The sequence below is a fragment of the Oryctolagus cuniculus genome, chromosome 6, assembly GCF_051225735.1.
Source record: "Oryctolagus cuniculus isolate XC-2025 breed Fujian yellow rabbit chromosome 6, ASM5122573v1, whole genome shotgun sequence".
NCBI lineage: Eukaryota > Metazoa > Chordata > Mammalia > Lagomorpha > Leporidae > Oryctolagus > Oryctolagus cuniculus.
In genome coordinates, this window is record NC_142872.1 from 168,460,218 (window position 1) to 168,479,059 (window position 18,842).

Here is an 18,842-nt window from a genome sequence, read left to right on the forward strand (position 1 = left end):
TTGCTCTGTGGTTTCAGGCATGAATGGAGGCTCCCCAGGGAGCCTTGCGGTGTCCCCAGATCCAGAGAGCAGCAGGCACCCCAGGGAACAGCCGCAGGTGTGCCCAGGCTGCCGAGGTCGTGGTATTGCCTTGATGGAATAAGTATGACCATGATTTCCACAGAGGTGGTTTCACTTCTGCCCGTGGTAGGTTGCACAGCTCTGTCCCTGCAGAGCCGCTCTTTAAGTGGGATCAGTGCATCACAGGGAAAGTCTAATTTTCTTTTCTTTTGGAAATGAGCGCTTAGCCAGGTGAACCTGTCTTCGTGGGTGATTGTAGCACAGTACCCCCTGTCTGTTCCCATATGTGGGGCTGGCCAGGCCCTGCCTTGCCCCGTGCAGCTGAGTCTGCACACCCGAAACCTGCAGCTGTGGCGCTGTGGTGCATGTGCGGCTGCCTTGTCCCCCACAGCTGGACCCTGGCTCTGCGGATGCCCCGGCCGACAGTGTGCGGGCAGTCAGCGTGCGCACCCTCTACCTGGTCAGCACCACCGTGGACAGGATGAGCGACGTGAGTGAGCAGGGCCGCCCGACCCCACTGCTGCGGCTCAGCAGGGCTCTTCCAGCTCGAGGCCGCTGCCCCGCTGCATGGGAGGTTTCCCGCCCTGCCCTCCTGGGCAGCAGTTGAACAGTGCTGTGGGCAGTGGCCAGGGGTGCCTGGAGGCTGCCTTGGCTGCAGCAGGACGAGCAAAGGGTCTGCCCGGGTCACTCCCACCTCCCTGGTCCCCTGGAGCGTGCCAGGAGTGCTGCAGCCTCCTGTGGAAGCTGCCGCGTGCAGCCTGCGCCCCGTCCTCTGCTCCCAGGTTCTCTGGCCGCACCTGCTCCAGTTCCTCACCCCTGTCCGCTTCACCGGGGCCCTGACTCCCCTCTGCAGAAGCCTTGTGCATCTGGCCCTGAAGAGGCAGGAGGCGGGGGCCGATGCCTTCCTCATCCAGTTCGATGCCCACGGTGGGTACACAGGATGCCCCGCCCACTCCTGCGGGCCGTCCTGGGGGCTGAGTGACGGTTTCTTCGTTTCTTACCTGCAGTGAACCTCCCGTCTCCCTATGCCATCACCACGAGACTCCTGGTAAGCGCCATCTCTCTACAGCTCGCCGGGCTGGGGAACAGACTCAGGCTAACTGCACCCCCGCCCTCTGAAGACCTCTGGGGAGGAGGGGCTCTCCTCGCTGTCTCCCGCCCCATCTCTGTGGCCCTTGCTGCCTTTTTGGTGCAGAGCCGCCTGGCCGGTGCTCAGGGCAGGGTCTCCCTCTGCCCCCGGGTGGCCGTTGAGGCCCTGGGAGCTCCATGCTCAGACCCTGTTCTCCCTACCTCCCCAGGCTGTGTCTTGCAACCCCTACCTGGGGGATGGGCGTGGGGTGGCCTCACTGCGCCTCCTGCACGTGCTGCACCCCAACATCCACCCTCTGCTGGGTCAGTACTGGGAGAGTGCCGTGCCCCTGCTGCTGAAGCACCTGGACGGTGAGGCCCGGGGCCAGGGGCCACGGCTGGGGGAGGGCTGCTGCCAGGGGAGCCTGCTCTGGGGTCACTGTCACCGGTAGCATCAGGGCTTGGCAGGGGTGACAAGAAAGGGTCTGGGCTGGACGGTGGCTCCTTCCTGGAGCCACCTGGAGCAGATGGATGCGGGGTTGGCCGCCACTGGGTCCTCGCTAGGAGCCCTGAAGTGGGGTGGGGCCTGAGCCAGGAGAGGTGCTGGGCTCTGAGGACCCCGCGGGCGACTGTGGTTTCAGAACACACGGAGGAGACTCTGTCCCCGAAGGAGTGGGAGGCGAGGCTGCTGATGGTGAGATGGGCGGGCCGGTCCTAGGCACTGAGACGTCTTCTGTGTTCCGTGGTGGGAGAGGGGCCGGGGGTGGCACAGGCCAGGACCTGCGCCTTCCAGGGCCATGGGGCGGCCCCAGCCCCGTGGTGCCGCTGCACTGAGCCTCTGGCAGCCAAGGCCAGATTCCAGGCCTGTGAGCCACCTGGCCGTGGGAGCCTTTCTCCCACCCGCCCGCCGCCCGCTGCCTCAGCTCAGGCCAAGCGCTCGGGCTCCTGAGCCCCACGGTGTCCTCGTCCAGTTTCTGCAGGACACTCTGGCTGTTGTTTCTGACAACACGTGGATTTGCCAGCTGAGCCTGGAGATGTGCAAACAGCTGCCCTGCTACAATGGTGCGCCCCGGGAGAAGGTGAGAGCCGCCTGCAGAGGGCTGGCAGGGTCCTGAGGCCCCGAATGCCTGCGGCTCGCACCCGTCCCTCGCTGCCCGCTCTCGGCAGAGCCTGGGAGAAGGCCCGGGCGCCTCCTCCCGTGCCTGATGGCTGGGAGATGGGGAGCCCAGCACTTGCCTGGTCCGTGCTCCCTGCAGCTCCACATCAGGCTGGCAGGATGGCACCCAGGAGCAGCCGTGGCAGCACCGCGTTCTCTGTCTGTTGCAGAACTTCTTGTATAAGTGCATAGGAGCCACCCTGCGTGCTGCTTCAAGTAGGGAGGTGGTGAGGAAGCACCTGCGTGAGCTGCTGGAGACGGCCAGATACCAGGAGGAGGCAGAGCACGAGGTGCCACCCCCGCCCGCCGGCCCGCGTGTGTGCGTGGCATCCCCGTGTGTGCATAGCACACGTCTACATGCGTGCTGTGGACATAGGTGTATGTGCATAGCGCTGTGTGGCTGCACCTGCGAGCTGTACCGTCTACATACATGTGTGTGTGCAGTGTGTGTGCTCCCCCTGTACACACAGGTGAAGGGCACGTCCTCCTGGCCCGGGTGTGAGTGCACCTGTGTATCTTCCCAGGGCCTCGCCTGTTGCTTTGGAATCTGTGCCGTTTCCCACCTCGAGGACACCCTGGCCCAGCTGGAGGACTTCGTCAGGTCGGATATGTCTCGGAAGTCCATCGGCATTTTCAACATATTTAAGGTATAGGGACCATGTTGGACCCTGGGCTGGGAGGGCCGTCCTGTCAGCCCCTGCACTCCATCCGGTGGCCCTGAGGGCTGGGGGTCCTGCCCTTCGCAAGCTTGCACTGGGGCAGGAAGCCACGTCAAGCTCCTGGGGCCCTTCTGGCTCCCTACAGCCCTCCTGGGGGCGTGGGCCGTCACCCAGCTGAAGGGGCAGCAGGACCTCCCAGAGGCAAACCCTGGCGGGGCTGGGGGCCGGGAAGGGAAGGGCCACCTGCTGCCCTCTGGTGGCCGGCAGGGGCTGTGTTCTGAGTTAGGGAAGGTGTGGATGCCCAGACGGCAGCGGTGGTGCCTGCTTCCTCTTAGGTGACTCTCAGGGCTGCCCCGGGCGTGCAGAGGTGGGACAGGCTTGAGGGCAGAGGGCTGCTGGGAGCCACGCACCGTGGCCCAATTTCCCCTGTCTCTTGGTCCCCTGGGGGCCTGTGCCTGGCCAGCCGTCCTCCTGCCGTCCCTACACCATCCTCAGGGACACAGGCCTCTGGCTCAGTCCTAACTCTGCCATTGCCGGCTGGCTCTGGCCCCTTTTCTGAGAAAACTTCAGGATGTTGGGAGCTTGTGGGTCTGGGTCCAAGGCTCCCTTTCGGTGAGTCAAGTGAGTTCCTGCCACTACCTCTGCCCGCCAGGATCGAAGCGAGAGTGAGGCGGACAGGGTGAGGAGTGCGCTGGTGCTGTGCTACGGGCACGTGGCCTCGCAGGCCCCCCGTGAGCTGCTGCTGGCCAAGGTGGAGTCCGACATCCTCCGGAACATGTTCCAGGTCTTCAGCACCAAGGTGGGCACCATGGCTGCGTGGGGCGGGCAGGCGAGGGGCCTGCCGACAGCAGTGTCTCACGTCTTACTGCTTCCACTTTCTGTCACTCAGGTTCTGGGAATAAAGATAGAGAGCAAGGTACAGTGGGGACGGAGCGGGCTCTTCCTCACTGTCTCCTCTGCCTGGCTCAGACTCGCTGGGGCTCCTGGGCGCAGGCCCTGAGCGGGGCTGGGGAGCGGGGAGGCGTCAGCATCTCCTGGCAGCCGGATCCTGGGCTTGCACCCCAGGGGGGCCGAGCCCCAGGCAGTCCAGGGACAGGCTCTGCTCCCTGCTGCTGTCGGGCGCTGCCCCTGTTTGGACCCCTCCTGGCCCCCCTGAGGCCCAGCCCCAACCTCACTAACCTTCTCCAGCACTAACCGACGAGTTGGTTGGGCACCTTTTGAAGAGCAGACTCTTCTGTGTCTTGCAGGGTGGCTGGGAGGGTGATCTTTGGCCCTCCATGCCCTCAGGACCCTGCCCGACCCCTTCTCCAGGGCCTGCAGGTGGGGAGCAGCCATCCAGGGCCCCTGGCCGTGGACATGGCATCTGCCCTGTGGCCTGTCTGCCCAGGACTGACATGGGGCCCTGGGCTCCACCTTGGAGAGCCAGGAAGAAGGGGGGACGTTGGCTGTGCGGGGAAGAGAGGCGTGTCCACAGCCTGTGCTGGTGGCCACCGCCCCAGGGCTGAACCACCCTGGGGCAGGTGTTGGCGGCCCCTGCAGCCCCTGTGGCTGTGCCCTCAGGACCCCACCCTGAAGCAGTGCCTGGTCCAGGGCCTGTGCATGGTGAGCCAGGCTATTCACAGCAGCGTGCAGGCCGACAGCTTCCAGTTCTCCAAAAAGGCAGAGCTGGTGGCGCAGCTGATGGTGAGTGCTGGGGGGCGGGGGGGGGGGGCCACCACAGCCGTGGGAGGAGGGGAAGGGGCCAAACAGGGAGGAAAGCTGGAACCCCCCCATGGGCTGAGTCCCGCGGCTGCCTCCCCAGGAGTTCATCAGGGCAGAGCCCCCAGACTCCCTGAGAACACCCATTCGGAACACAGCCATGCTTACCTGTGCCTGCCTGGTGTATCCTTCCTGTGTGTGCCCGTGTATGTGTGTGCACATGCCTGTGGGGGGCAGCCTTGGACCTGGAGCACACTGAGCACGTGGCCCCTGTGCTGTGCACATGGGCTCAGAGGTGTGCGGGGGTCTCTGCGGGAGACCTTAACCTGCTGCTCAGCTCCCTGGAGCCGGCACTGGAGGAGCAGGCTCAGGCAGACGTGGTCCACGGCTGCCTGCACAGTGTCATGGCCCTGCCGCCGGAGCCCCAGGAGGAGGGTGCTGACTGCCAGGAGGTATGGCTGTGGGTCCTCACCAAGGGCCAGCGTCTGCACGGGCAGCGGGAATGCCTTGTGGGCGGCAGGGTCACCGAGGGGGCTGGCAGCCTGGCTCTGCTTCCAGCTCCTGTATCTGGACACCATGCGTGCCCTGGAGAACTTGCTGACGAGCCTGCTGCGGAGAAACATGACGCCCCAGGGCCTGCAGGTCATGGTCGAGGTGTGTCGGGGCCTCTGCTGGGGGCGGGGCCTGGTGACCGGCTGCTCGCCTGTCTTCCTGTCCTCTCTTCCCATGGGGGCACCACGATGCCCCTTGCCGATGTGGGGAGCAGGGCATTGTGGACCGAGTGATGGGCAGGCCCTGGCCTTGAAGCCACACAGGTGCCCTGCTTGGCCCTGCAGCCTGGGAAAGGTGGCCTGGCGGGCGGCCTTTGGGGTTGCCCCGAGCCAGCACCTGTGTGAAGCCCCCTCTCCCCCAGCACCTGAGCCCGTGGATCAAGTCCCCGAGGGCCCATGAGCGGGCACGTGCACTCACCCTGAGCGCCAGCCTGCTGCGCTACTTCCTGGAGCACCTGCGTGTCAGCGTGAGTCCCCGGGCCCGGCTTTCTGGCTGCCTTCTGCGGCAGTGTTGCCCCCACCCCCCCACCCCCCGGTTGAGAGGTGGGTTGAGGAGTTTCTCAGGCTCGGCACAGAGTTGAGCCAGGTGGTCCCAGGCCTGCAGAGCCCCGGCTGAGGGCACTGCTGGGACTGGGTTCCAGAAACACCCGCCCGTGAGATGCTGGACTTTGTCCTTTGCCAGATTATTGCAGGCTTTTTCCCGGCGCCAGAGCTCTCGTCCTCTGGTGTGTTTCTGGAAGCCGCTCCTGTGCATGCGAGCGGGGCTCTCCCTCCTGCTGGAGCCTCTGAGTCCCGCGCGCGAGTGCCCTCACTGAGGGCAGCGGTGCCTCCCTCCCATCAGGCTGCTTTGGGCAGAGGCCAGGTTTCTCCCAGACAAGGGCAGCAGGGTTAAGAGCCTGTGCTGGCTGAGGGCCACTTCCCTGGGGGCCCAGTGGGAGTGGAGGGGCAGGGCCCTGGGCAGTGGGAGGCGAAGAGGGCAGGGGAAGGATCAGGTGCAGGGAGGTGGGCCCGGGCCAGTCCACAGGGGAGTGACCTTCCGGGGCACATGCAAGGGCGTCGGCCAAGCGGTGCCTGCGTGGCTGTCCTTGTGTGTCCCGCCCCCGGCGGCCATTCGGGGCTGGCTCTCCGTCTGCGCACACCAGCGCTCCAGCAGCACCGTGTGGACTGGATGCCAGGGCTGAGCTGAGGACGCGCTGGGCCGCGGGTCTGGGGAGAAGGAACTCACCACACAGGGCCGTGTGACGCCGGGGGCCCAGGGCTTGGGTGCAGGCTCCTGGCCCCACGCCGGTCTTCCCCCAGGCCTTGGTGCCCTTCCACAACCTGGGCCTCCTTGTCGGCCTCTTCTCGCCACGATGCGCAGACCTGTGGCCTGCCAGCCGCCAGGAGGCTGTGGACTGCGTGCACTCCCTGCTCTATCTCCAGCTGGCCTATGAGGGTGCGGTCTTGGGGGGGGGCCGGGAGGGATGAGGTGTGGAGCTGGGGCCCCTCAGCCTGACCCCTGTTCCTGCCTCACCCCAGGCTTCTCTCGAGACCACCAGGATGACGTGGCGGAGCAGCTCCCCCCACTCAAAGACGGCCTTGTGCACCCAGACCCTGCCACCCTCTTCCACAGCTGCCACAGCATAGCCCAGGTGCCTGCCAGCACGACAGAGCGGGGGAGGGCTGTGCCGGGCTGGGAGGGCCTCCCGCAGCCTCTGCACTTGCCCTCATTGGAGCCATCCCGTCTGGCGCTGGCCCTGTGTCCTGTGCCTGCCGGCCCTGGTTCTCTGCCTGGTGAGGCCTGGCCGTCACCAGCCCGCACACTGCAGATGTGGGTCCCTGGAGCAGACTCGGAACCATGGTGCCAGTGTCGGTGCGCACAGGCCGCCTGTGCTGCTGCCTGCCTGCCTGCCTGAGAGCCACGGGGGCTGTGGGGGCACCAGGCCAGGTAAGTGGGGAGCAGCAGGTGCTTCTCCCACTGCAGTGTGGGAGGCGGCCCCGTGGCTCCCCGCTGCCTTCCCTGGGCCCCAGGCTGGCCCTGAGCTGTCCTGCCCCCCAGGCCCAGTAAGGCCCAAGATTCCTTTGTCCCAGGCCCCCCTAAGGGCCACGAGAAGTCAGGACATGGCTGCACTCCCGTTTGGGAGTAGCCCCTGGGGTCTTGAGGCGTTGTCTCCAGTAGAGGACAGAGGAAGGAAGGGGTCCCCTGGGTTGGGGGCTCAGCCCTGGGGAGCAGAGACCACCCGGGGCCAGTCAGGCTCGGGTGGGACTTGGTCGTCTTGGGGTCAGGCCTCAGTTGCCTCCACCTTCCCTTGGCTCCACACTGCCACGGTTGCTGGAACTCCTGGCCCTTCTCTGCTTTGTCCCTTGCCGACCTGGTCGTCTTGGGGTCAGGCCTCAGTTGCCTCCACCTTCCCTTGGCTCCACACTGCCACGTTTGCTGGAACTCCTGGCCCTTCTCTGCTTTGTCCCTTGCCGACCTGGTCGTCTTGGGGTCAGGCCTCAGTTGCCTCCACCTTCCCTTGGCTCCACACTGCCACGTTTGCTGGAACTCCTGGCCCTTCTCTGCTTTGTCCCTTGCCGACCTGGAGGAGAGCCAGGGCCCCCGCGGTGGCACAGGCTGCTGAGCGGCCTCCTCCTTGTTCTGGAGAGTTCCAAGGTGGCTGCACAGGGCCTCCCCCAGCTCGCCCTGCTCAGGAGGGGCCCTGGGAGGGCACCTCAGCTGCCCAGTGCTTCTCCAGGAGTGCCAGCCCGAGGTTGGAGGGCCACACGGGGCGCGTCTGACGGTGCCCCCCTCTCCGCTCACCTAGATCATTGCCAAGCGCCTCCCGCCAGACCAGCTCATCAGCCTCTTGCTGACCATGTTCGAGGGCCTGGGAGACCCGGACAAGAACTGCTCTCGAGCCGCCACGGTCATGATCAACTGCCTGCTGCAGGAGCGGGGCAGCGCGCTGTTGGAGAAGGTGAGGGCGGGGCGGGCGGGACCCGGATGGGGCCAGGCTGGGGGCGCTGTTGGAGGTGGGGCCGGGGCGGGGTCAGAGAGGGGCGGTGCCCTGCTGGAGGTGAGGGCGGGGCCAGGCTGGGGCAGGGCAGTGCAGTGCTGGAGGTGAGGGCGGGGCCAGGCTGGGGCAGGGCAGTGCAGTGCTGGAGGTGAGGGCAGGGCCAGGGATGGGGAGGGGCCAGGCTGGGGCGGAGCAGCACGCTGTTGGAGGTGGGGCCGGGGCGGGGTCAGAGCGGGGCGGTGCCCTGCTGGAGGTGAGGGCGGGGCCAGGCTGGGGCAGGGCAGTGCACTGCTGGAGGTGAGGGCGGGGCCAGGCTGGGGCAGGGCTGTGCACTACTGGAGGTGAGGGCGGGGCCAGGCTGGGGCAGGGCGGTGCACTGCTGGAGGTGAGGGCGGGGCCAGGCTGGGGCAGGGCGGTGTACTACTGGAGGTGAGGGCGGGGCCAGGCTGGGACAGGGCGGTGTACTACTGGAGGTGAGGGCAGGGCCAGGCTGGGGCAGGGAGGTATACTACTGGAGGTGAGGGTGGGGCCAGGCTGGGACAGGGCGGTGTACTACTGGAGGTGAGGGCAGGGCCAGGCTGGGGCAGGGCGGTGCACTGCTGGAGGTGAGGGCGGGGCCAGGCTGGGGCAGGGCGGTGCACTGCTGGAGGTGAGGGCGGGCCAGGCTGGGGCAGGGCGGTGTACTACTGGAGGTGAGGGCGGGGCCAGGCTGGGGCAGGGCAGTGCACTACTGGAGGTGAGGGCGGGGCCAGGCTGGGGCGGGGCAGGGCACTGCTGGAGGTGAGGGCGGGGCCGGGCTGGGACAAAGTGGCTGTGCACCTACACCTGGCCGCCCCCAATATGACCTTTGTTGCTCTGCCCTCTCTCCTGTGGGCCAGTTAAGGACAAATATTTGTGTTAATCCGAAGACAGATTCGTCAAAACCAGCCATGCCTAGAATCACAGGGAAGAGCAGTCCAGAGGGAGCACTGGGAGTGGGCCGTGGCTCTGGCTGAGCTGGGCTCCGGGGCTGTCCCACCTGCCTCTTCTGGGCTGACTTGCGTGTCTCTGTGCCCAGCACCTTCCAGTCTGCTGGGCACCCGTGGGCCGGGTGGCTACTAGAATGCAGCTGGAGGGTTTGGGCTTGGCCCGTTTCCCTGGGGGGGTGTTGAAGCCAAGACTTTGGGCAGAGAAGCGGAGGCGTTGGAGTTGGCGCAGACAGCCACGGCAGAGCCTCCTGCCAGCTCCCAGGCCTCACCCCAGCTGCTGCCCTGTATCACAGGCGAGGGGAGCTGGTGTGTGGGTGCAGGGTGGGCTTAGTGCCCTTCTGCTTCTCGGCTGGGTGTGTGGGTCACTGACCCGGGCTGTGTCCCACTGCCCCTCCTGCAGCCTCAGTGAGCTCTTGGGCACGTCCCAGCTGGCCGTCAGGCAGAGGCCCCGAGGGCCCACCCGGGCACCGTGGCCAGGTTCAGCTTGCACTTCTCTGCCGACGGCGCATCTGCGCCTCCTTGGCTGTCTTCCACGGGGACCCCTTAGAGCAAGGCTCACGTGTGTGTTGGTTTTGGGGAGCTTTGTACCTTTCGGGTACAGGTCATCTGTTGGGTTTGTATGTTGCACACATTGTCCTAGGGAGGGGTGTGTCCAGCAGGAGCCCCGAGCAGGGGAGCCTGTGTGTGTCGTAGTGTCTGTGCCATCATGGGCAGGTGAAAGAGACTGGCGGGGGAGGGGGGGAGGCCACAATCGAGACAGCTGGCTTAGCAGGCTGAGGGGCTCTCCAGGTCAGATGGAGGGCTGGGCGGGGCTGGGAGGGGTGGCCGCTGGGCGTTGCGTGTGGTCCCAGGTGTGTGGACCACGCTTTGTTATCCGTCACACGTGGGCATATCCCCAGAAGCGAGATTGTGGAGTCATGAGGTGATTCTATGTTTAAATTTATTTTAATAGGTTTTTTTTTTTTTTTTTTTTTTTTGCATAGTGAGAGGGAGAGACAGGAAGAGAAATCTTCTACCCGCTAGTTCAGTCCCCAAATGACTGCAACGGCCAGGGTGAAGTCAGGAGCCAGGCGCTCCATCCGGGTCTCCCACATGGGTGGCAGGGGCCCAAGCACTTGGTCTGCCTTCTGCTGCCTCCCCAGGCAGGTGAGCAGGGAACTGGGCTGGAAGTGGAGCAGCTGGGACTGGAGCTGGAGCTCGGATGTGGGCTGCTGGCATGGCAGCTGGTGGGTCACGTGCACCATGCAGCCGGTCCACGTTTCTGAGGAAGCGCCCAGCTGCTTTCCCCCGTGGCGCACAGGCGTCCACGTCACTCTCCGCCTGCTCTCAGTGGCAGTCCTGACACTGCAAGGTGCTGTCTCCTTGTGGTTCTCTGGGCTTTTTTTTTCTCTCCCATTTGTATGTCTTCTCTGTTCAAGTTCTTTGCCCTTTAAAAACTACTAGTTAACAGGAAGGGAGACAGGCAGAGAAAGCTCCAGTCTGCTGGTAAACGCTCCCAAATGCATACAACAGCTGGGGCTGGGCCAGGTTGAAGCCAGGAGCCAGGAACTCCATCCAGGTCTCGCGTGTGGGTGGCAGGGACCCGACAGGGAGCCATTACTGCTGCCTTCCAGGAGGCGGGAGCCAGAGCCAGACTTCAGACCCAGGTGCCCTGAAGGGTGCTGGGTGTCTTCATGGGTACCTTTACTGGCATCCTAACTCTGAGGCCAAATTCCCACCCTTGCCCATTTGTTTTTTAAATTTGTTTGAAAATCAGAGATACAGAGAGAGAGAGAACCACCATCTGCTGGTTCACTCCCCAGATGGCCACGGTGGCCAGGGCTGGGCCCGGCTGAAGCCAGGAGCTTCATCCGGGTCTCCTACATGGGTGGCAGGGGTTCAAGCACTTGGGCCACCTTCTCCTGCTTTTCCTAGGCCATTAACAGGAAGCCTGATTGGAAGTGGAGCAGCTGGGATGTGAACCGGTGCCCAGATGGGATGCCGATGTTGTAGGCAGCAGCTCTGCCGGCTACACCACAGCTCCACCGGCTGTGCCACAATGCGTGCCCCTTGTGCCCATTTTTAAATCAGATTATTGGGGCAGATGCTGTGGCGTAGCGGGTAAAGCCGCCGCCTGCAGTGCCCGCATCCCATATGGGCGCCGGTTCTAGTCCTGGCTGCTCCACTTCTAATCCAGCTCTCTGCTGTGGCCTGGGAAAGCAGGGGAAGATGGCCCGAGTCCTTGGGCCCCTGCGTCCATGTGGGAGACCCAGAAGAAGCTCCTGGCTCCTGGCTTCGGATCAGCGCATCTCCAGGCATCGCAGCCATTTGGGGAGTGAACCAGCGGATGGAAGACCTCTCTCTCTCTCTCTCTGCCTCTCCTTCTCTGTGTAAGTGACTTTCAAATAAATAATAATAAATAAATATATATATATAAATCAGATTATTTAATGTTTTTGTTGTTGAGTTGTCAGAATTTTTTAAGATTTGTTTATTTGAAAGAGAGAAAGAGAGTGAGAGATCCTGCCGGCCCTCTCGGGCATCTTCTGACAGCAGCCCCCTTCACTCCCCAGATGGCCACAATGGCCTGGGCTGGGCCAGGACAAAGCCAGGATCCAGGAGCTTCGTCCGGGTCTTCCCTGTGGGCACAGCAGCCCCAGCACTTGGGCCGCCTTCCTCTGCTTTCCTAGGCGCATTAGCTGGGAGCTGGATTGGAAGTGGAGCAGACGAGACTTGAACCGGTGCCCCTTTGGGGTGCTGGCGTCACAGGCAGCAGCTTCACCCGCTGCACCACAGCCCTGGCCCCCAGAATGCTCCGTGCATTTTGCACAGTAGACGCTGTTGGAGTGGCGACTTGCTAAGGTAGTCTCCTTTTATCCGTGGACTTTTCAGCATGGATTGTCTTATGCACAAAAGGTTTTCGGTCAAACAGCTCTTCATTTGTGTTTTTCTTTGGCTGTGTTGTTGCATCACGTCTGAGAGATCATTGCCTGGTCGACTGTCACGAAACTTCCCTGTTGTCTTCTGGGAATGTTGCAACTCTGGGCCCATTGTTGGTAAAGCGGATGTCCCCCTGGGCACAGTGCCCTGGGCAGGCTGCCTCCTCCAGCCCAGGTTTGCCCCCGTGCCCTGGGGTCCCAGGAGCCTCCCCCTCTGCGGGGTCCTCGCAGCCATGAGTTTCCTGGCGCTGATGCAGAAAACCTGGTCCTGTGCCAGCCTGAGCCCCGCCCACAGGGTGATCACGGCAGAACATGGTGCAGGCCCTGGTGTCGCCGGAGCTGCCGAGTGGGGAGGGGTCTTCATGGGTCGAACAGGATGTGCAGGTGAAACTAAGGGAAGAAGAGGCGCCACTTGAAATCGACAGGCAGAAGCGGGGGTGCAGCCCCCGTGGAAGCAGCCTGGAGGGTGTTTCAGATGGCTGGGCCCAGAGCAGCCCCCAGCACGGCGCACGCCACACACAGACTGCAGTGCAGAGCCCGCAGTCCACTGGGGGGAACGCGTCCGTCCACTGGTCTGCAAGAAAATGTGCCCCTTGATGGGCACTTGGCACGCGGTCGAGCTGCTGCCTGGGACACCCGCAGTCCACCGTGGACTGCCTGGCTTCACGTCGCAGCCGCACTCCGGCCTCGACTTCTGCCAGTGCATCCCGGGAGGCAGCAGTTGACAGCCCAAGGATGGGAGGCCCAGAGGAAGTCCTGGCTCCTGGCTTTGTCCTGGCCCAACCTTGGCTGTTGCAGGCATTTGGGAAGTGATCAGTGGATGCAAGACCTCATTCCCTGTCTGCCTTTCAAATAAGTTCAAAAAGAAGCAAAGGATGGGTTCCATCATGCAGCCCGTGGACACACAACAGAACATACATGCCCATAGACAGGAGCGCAGCATGGAGTGAGCTGGTGAGCGTGTGAACCGTGGAAGCATCACACTCCTGAAAGAAGCCAGCCCAAAGGCCATCACTCCCAGAAGAGCAGCCCATGTGGGCAGGAAGGGGGTCCGAGGTCAGAGGGGAGGGGTGAGGGAAGGCTCCAGCCCTCGGGGGCCGCTGCCGAGAACCCCTGAGCTGCGTGCTTGACCGTGTGCCTGACTCCATCCCAGGGAAGCCCCAGGAGCACACCGTGCCGAGGCCTGGGCGTGCCGGTGCTGAGCCTGGAAGAGCCTGGAAGGTGTGGCGGCGCTGAGTGCAGAGCCCGCAGTGTAGCTGCCCCTGTGAGGGAGGCCTTCCCGAAAGCTGGGAGAGCGGGAAGCAGCTGGAGGAGCACAGTCCAGAGACTGGCCAACAGGGAGGGGTGCAGGTGGAGCAAGGAGATGAGCCCAGGACTGGGGCTGCGGATGCGGCCGTGCTGTGCCCTGAGCGGGGGTCAGCAGCTCTCTGTACCCGGCCTGCCCTGAGCGGGCAGTGGTGATGCAGGAGCTGCCCGCAGCCGCCTGCCAGTGGCTCCCTGCGCCGGCACGCGCGGACCTGGCCCTGCTGGCTGTGCCGTCTGCTGTGGCACTCAGCGCGGCCCTGTTTACCACGCCGGTCCTGTCTCGGGTTCCTGGCTGCCCAGGCCGTCTGGTGGGTCCTGTGGCCATGTCCAGGAAGTTTGGCATCAGCTCTTGCCTGAGAATGCGTCGTAGGTGGAGCCCCAGTCTGCCGCCGTCCCCAGGGGTGAGGCGAGTGTGCGCCCACCTTGGGCCGTGCTCAGTGGAGACTCCGGGCCAGTGCCTTGGGCACAGGGACCCAGTAACGAGGTGGTGTCCAGAATGAAGCCATTGGGGTCCCACAGCAGAGGGCTCCCTGCCCACTGCCCACGTCCTCTGCCCTTCCGTCACTGCTGTCAGGCAGGTGTGTCGTCCTCTGCCCCACCCTGCCGTCTCCAAGACTGGCCTGGAGACTGGTGTCCCGTCTCCATCCGGGTGCCTCCTGGCGCCCGGGCCTGAGCACCGCTGTCTTGTCCGCAGGTCCCCGAGATCGTGAGCGTGCTGCGTTGCAAGCTGCGGGAGACGCAGGAGGAGCACGTCCTGCCGGCCGCCCAGCACAGCGTGTACCTGCTGGCCACCCAGCACTGCGCCGCCGTGGTGTCCAGCCTCCTGGGCAGCCCCTTGCCCTTTGACAGGTACCAGCGCTGCGAGCTGTGTGCGTCCCCACGGCTGCTTGCTGCCCCCGCCGCATGACGGCGTCTCCCCAGAGGGCAGTGCCTGCTCCCGCCAGCACCCCTGGGGCTGCACGGGGAGCTCAGCGTTTGGGGCGCCTGCCCTGCCCTGGCCCCGTAGCGTGGGTTCCTGCAGGCTTGGGGACCGTGCTGTCGGGGCGTCCCTCGGAAGGCACTGTTTTCACTCGATGGTGCCTTTTACATCAAGGTGCGCGTGCCTGGTGCCCCTCCCCTGTTGCCATGGCTTCTGGCCTGCTTGCTTCTCTGTGCCTGTGTGTCCCACGGGCTGTTTCCAGAAGCCCTGCCCTGTGCCTGGTCCTCCCATGGTCCCCTTGAACTGGATGAAGTCCAGCTTGTCTCAGACTAGACAGGGGTCCTGAGACCTCTCAGCTGATGTTCACTGGTGCCCGCATCTGTTAGCTTTCTTAAAAAGAATTGTTTGATTTATTTGAAAGGTAGAGAGAGTGAAGTCTTCCATCTGCTGGTCATTGCCCAGATGGCTGCAGTAGCCAGGGCTGGCCCAGGCCAAAGCCAGGAGCTTCATCCAGGTGTCCCTCGTGGGTGCAGGGGCCCAAGCATGTGGGCCGTCTTTCACTGCTTTCCCAGGCTCGTTAGCAGAGAGCTGGATCCATGGTGGAGCAGCCAGGACTCGAACCAGCACCCGTATGGGATGCTGGCGCTGCACGTGGCGGCTCTACCCGCTACGCCACAGCACCGGCCCTGGAGCCTACCTTTGGGAGGCCCCTCCAGCTGCTGTCACCAGAGGTATTAATCCGGTCTTGAGCTTTGTGTCAGTGCTGCCCAGTATTTTTTCTTTGTAAAGATTTGGTGGTTTGAATGGCAGAATTAGAGATGAATTTCCATCCTCTGGTACACTTCCCAAATGGCCACAGTAGCCAGGGCCAGGCTGAAGCCAGGAGCCTGGGACTCCATCCTAGGACACTCGGGCCACCTTCCGCTGGTTCCCAGGCGCATCAGCAGGGAGCCGACGACCTGGCGCCCCGGCTGTGGTGGAGACCCAGGCGGTGCTGCAGGGCTACTCTGCTCCACCCGTTTCTGTTCTGTGTGCGCGCCTGGGAGGAGATGCCAGGTGTTGTACACGCAGGGAGGAGACCAGAGTGACAGCAAGGGGCACGGGATGCAGATCCGTGTTCACACCCACCACCACCACCACCCCCCCCGCAGCCCTGGGGTCGCCGTGGTCTGCAGAGCTCAGACCGTTCCCTGGCCCTGCCCTGGGCACAGGTGCTGCCAGGCAGAGCCCACCCTCCCACTGTCTGGGCCCGGGCCCGGAGGCCACGCCCCTCACTGCTGCGGCCCTGGTGGCCACTGTGCCTGCAGGGGGTCACTTGCGTCCGCCCAGCCTGTAACTCACTTGGCATTCAGCACGGGTCTCGGGTGGTCCTCTTCCCCTGCTCTCGAGAGCCAGCTTTGCCCCTGGTGCCCGGCTCTCCCTGGAGACACCCACTGTCCGGCCCCCATAATCTGCTATGCCTTCCGGTTTCTACCATGTTCTGTCTGTGCTGGGTTCTGGGAGTTGTCTCCCAGTTCAGTTTCTCTTCTGTATCCAGGCTGCCGTTTCTCTGAGGCAGAGAGACAGGAACCACTGTCCACTCTGCAGACACCCGCAACAGCCAGGGCCAAAGCCTGGAGCTGGGGCAGTCAGTCCAAGCATCTCAGCACTGCGGGCCCAACGCTGGGGAGCTGGTGGGAGGAGCAGAGCCGGGACTGGAACCCAGGCACTGAGCTAGACAGCTGTCTACAGGCCTCGCTCCCGTGGTAGCTCAAGGCTGGCGGCCAGCGTGGCTGCTCGGCGGTCCCCAAGGCCTCAGCTGCACCCCTCTTGCACAGGCCTCCTGCATGCCTGCTTCTTTCTGGGCTGCTCTGGGCCAGGCATGGACGCTGCTTCCTCCAGGGGCCCCTCCCAGCCCCTGTGTCCCAGCCCTGCTCCCCTAGGGCCCTGGGGTCAGAGGCAAGGGAGCTCGGACCTGAGGTCAGGAGTCCACCTTCCGCCCAGCTGGGGCTGAGTCTGAGCCCTCCAGGGCCATGGCTGAGGGGGCAGAGACAGTCGGGCCTTGGGGTACCGTGGTCAGTGGTGGCTCAAGGCCCCTCCCCTCCCTCCTGCTTCAGCCACACGTGTGCCTTGTGGCGGGCACTGGCTGTGGAGGCCAGCCTCAGCGCCCAGGTCCTGAGACTGCTCCTGGACAAGATGAGCAAGGACGTGCCCTTCAAGGAGAGCCGGACCTTCCTGCCAGGCACCGCCCCTGACCGTGTGGCCACACTGCTGCCCCTTGCGGTAAGTGGGGGCTGCACTGGGGCACGGGAGCCTCGGCTCACAAGGCCCTCACGGGTGTTGGCCCCAGGGGTGGCCACTTTCACTTTATCCTGCGGAAGAAAACTAAATGCAGCTTGGCAAGGCCCTAAAGCAGCTGTGAGGGCTTCCTTGGAACAGATGTCCCCCATCCCCGCCCGAGGCCGTGACCTCGACTGCCCACGGTGTGCTGGCCGAGGGCTCTTGGATGGTCGGGGGGCTGCAGCCCAGCCCTGCGGTGCCCCCCAGGCCACCTGCGCGCTCCGTGAGGTCGTGTCCGCCCCAGCGTCAGCGCCCGCGGTGCTGGAGCTCTACCCACAGCTGTTTGCGGCCCTCCTGCTGCGGGTCAGCAGCACCGTGGGTGTCCAGCTGCCTCGGAACCTGCAGGCCAAGGAGAGGAGGGGCGCCGGCACGGCTCCAGGGAGCCTCGAGCCCTGCAGGTAACAGGGTCCTTCCTTCCACTCCCAGTGCGGATGGACACATGTGGGTGCGGCGTGCACGCGTGGCCAACACGCTCTGGATGGGAGACTGGGGGGAGCGGCTCTGGAAGGAAGCCATCCACAGAGTGGCCTGGGTGTGCCACACATGGCCGTGGTGCCTCCACCTCTGCGAGGGGCTCCACGCCTTCCCCTGGGGACCTCGTGGTCCCCGCCAGATGCGCCCTGGGTTCTGGTCCAGGAGGCTGGCGGCCAGGCCGGGCCACCTCCCAAACCTCAGGCCCTGACCTCTTTGGCCACCCCTGGGTTGCATGGTGGCACTTCAGGGCCCCTCCTGGCTTCCACAGGCCTAACAGTGACAGCTGGGGCTGCTGGCTCTGGGTTTGGGTGGGCCCTTTGGCCACCCCACGTGGCACTGCCTTGCCCCAGGACTGGCTCAAACCCCAGCAAAGGTTAGTGCCAGGACCGACCCAGCCTTGTGCAGACTGAGTGGGGGGCCGCTGTCCTGTGGAAGCCCATGGGTCTTTGGCTGGGCTCCCTGTCTCGCCCTTAGGGGGAACCCTGCTGTCCAGTCCCCATAGGGGCTGGTGCAGTTCTCCCCTCCACTGGCATCATGGGCCTCATGTGATCTGCTGTCCAGTGTCTCTCGCAGGGGTTGGGGTGTGTTAGAGTGTCGGATGTGGAGGGCTAGTGTGGGCAGTGCTACCCTGGGAGGCCACTGGGGCTCCCAGACCCCTCGGGCCACTTGGCTCCTGCGACCTATTCGCCCGCACTCAGGCCTTCTCCCCAGGGGTCAGCTCTTCCACTCACTCCACGGTGGGCTGAGGACTAGACCTGGACATCAGCAGGCTGGCCAGGGCCCAGTATGTGAGGTGGCCACCGCTGGTGTGGGCAGCTCGACAGGGACAGAGAACCCAGACTTCTCTGAGGGGCCTTACCCGCACCACAAGTGCGCATGTGCACACACCCCTGAGGCCGGGCCACAGGGCATGCCTCCCACCCACCCCAGCCAGTCATCCGCCTGGCAGCTGCACCCAACACTGGGGAGGGGGTGTGGGCCCAGCCACTGTCAGACTAAAGGTGGGCACGCTTGGGGATGGGACCCTGCATGCACCCCCAGCCAGGACCAGTGCTGTGCCTGAACGGCTCCTCCCCTTGGTGCTGGCTGGCTGGCCTGGCTCCGGGGTCTCTGCCCTGGGTGGGGTTGCACCTGGTCAGCCACTTCCCCTTGGCCACCGAGCCCCGTGCACCTGCAGCTCTGCGGTGGACGCCCTGCGGGCCGTGCTGCTCCGAGCGGGCAGCGAGGACGTGGAGCAGTGTGTGGAGCTGGAGGGAGGCTGGGCGCTGCTCAGCGCTTCCGCAGGGCACGAGGAGGGGGTCACCCGGCTGGCCAGGTAAGCGGCTGCAGCGCTGGCGGGGGCCCATGGGGCACTGTGGGGCTGGGCTGCTGGAGACCGGGGGACCCAGGGAGCAGCGGGCTCCAGCTTCCTGCAGCTGGGGGAGTGGGGGGGAGGGGTTAGCCTAGTGGGCAGGCTGGGAGGCGGAAGTACCCCGTAGACCCCCTCCGGGTGGGGAGCACCTGCAGCCCCCACACCTCTTGGCCTCCCCAGTGCCATGGCCAAGCACGCAGGCCCCCGGCTGCCCCTGGTGATGAAGTCCCTGGCATGCATGCAGGGCAGCCTGTACGAGGTGCAGCGGGTCACCTCCACCGCCTTCCTGGCCGAGGTAGGACCCTCGTGGGCCGTCCCTCCCCCACAGCCTCCCAGACCCTCCCTTCGCTGCGCCTGGACTGCTGGCCCCAAGCTCTGCCAGGCGCCTTCTGAGGTTCCTTTGGTGGCCAGTGCTCCA

At 64.7% G+C, this 18,842-nt stretch overlaps 1 protein-coding gene across 7 annotated transcripts in view; it reads left to right on the top strand.

Annotated features, from left to right (window-relative positions):
- The window catches only part of MROH1 (maestro heat like repeat family member 1), a 75,208-nt gene that overhangs the window by 54,555 nt on the left and 1,811 nt on the right, over positions 1 to 18,842 (top strand). For 2 of the 7 annotated variants that reach the window (XM_051831188.3, XM_089336507.1), the window contains 23 exons: positions 452 to 550; positions 843 to 987; positions 1,068 to 1,108; positions 1,359 to 1,500; positions 1,770 to 1,822; positions 2,100 to 2,207; positions 2,455 to 2,574; positions 2,809 to 2,931; positions 3,596 to 3,742; positions 3,833 to 3,859; positions 4,504 to 4,626; positions 4,745 to 4,824; positions 4,979 to 5,093; positions 5,200 to 5,295; positions 5,555 to 5,659; positions 6,492 to 6,627; positions 6,711 to 6,823; positions 7,979 to 8,131; positions 14,056 to 14,210; positions 16,377 to 16,542; positions 16,807 to 16,997; positions 18,251 to 18,388; positions 18,605 to 18,719. In XM_051831188.3, the coding sequence (XP_051687148.3) occupies positions 452 to 550; positions 843 to 987; positions 1,068 to 1,108; positions 1,359 to 1,500; positions 1,770 to 1,822; positions 2,100 to 2,207; positions 2,455 to 2,574; positions 2,809 to 2,931; positions 3,596 to 3,742; positions 3,833 to 3,859; positions 4,504 to 4,626; positions 4,745 to 4,824; positions 4,979 to 5,093; positions 5,200 to 5,295; positions 5,555 to 5,659; positions 6,492 to 6,627; positions 6,711 to 6,823; positions 7,979 to 8,131; positions 14,056 to 14,210; positions 16,377 to 16,542; positions 16,807 to 16,997; positions 18,251 to 18,388; positions 18,605 to 18,719 (2,691 nt within the window). Of the gene's footprint in view, positions 1 to 451; positions 551 to 842; positions 988 to 1,067; positions 1,109 to 1,358; positions 1,501 to 1,769; positions 1,823 to 2,099; positions 2,208 to 2,454; positions 2,575 to 2,808; positions 2,932 to 3,595; positions 3,743 to 3,832; positions 3,860 to 4,503; positions 4,627 to 4,744; positions 4,825 to 4,978; positions 5,094 to 5,199; positions 5,296 to 5,554; positions 5,660 to 6,491; positions 6,628 to 6,710; positions 6,824 to 7,978; positions 8,132 to 10,121; positions 10,285 to 11,314; positions 11,508 to 11,690; positions 11,980 to 14,055; positions 14,211 to 16,376; positions 16,543 to 16,806; positions 16,998 to 18,250; positions 18,389 to 18,604; positions 18,720 to 18,842 lie in introns of those variants that run through there. The other 5 variants (XR_016236628.1, XM_089336509.1, XM_089336508.1 and 2 more) reach the window with 5 other exon arrangements.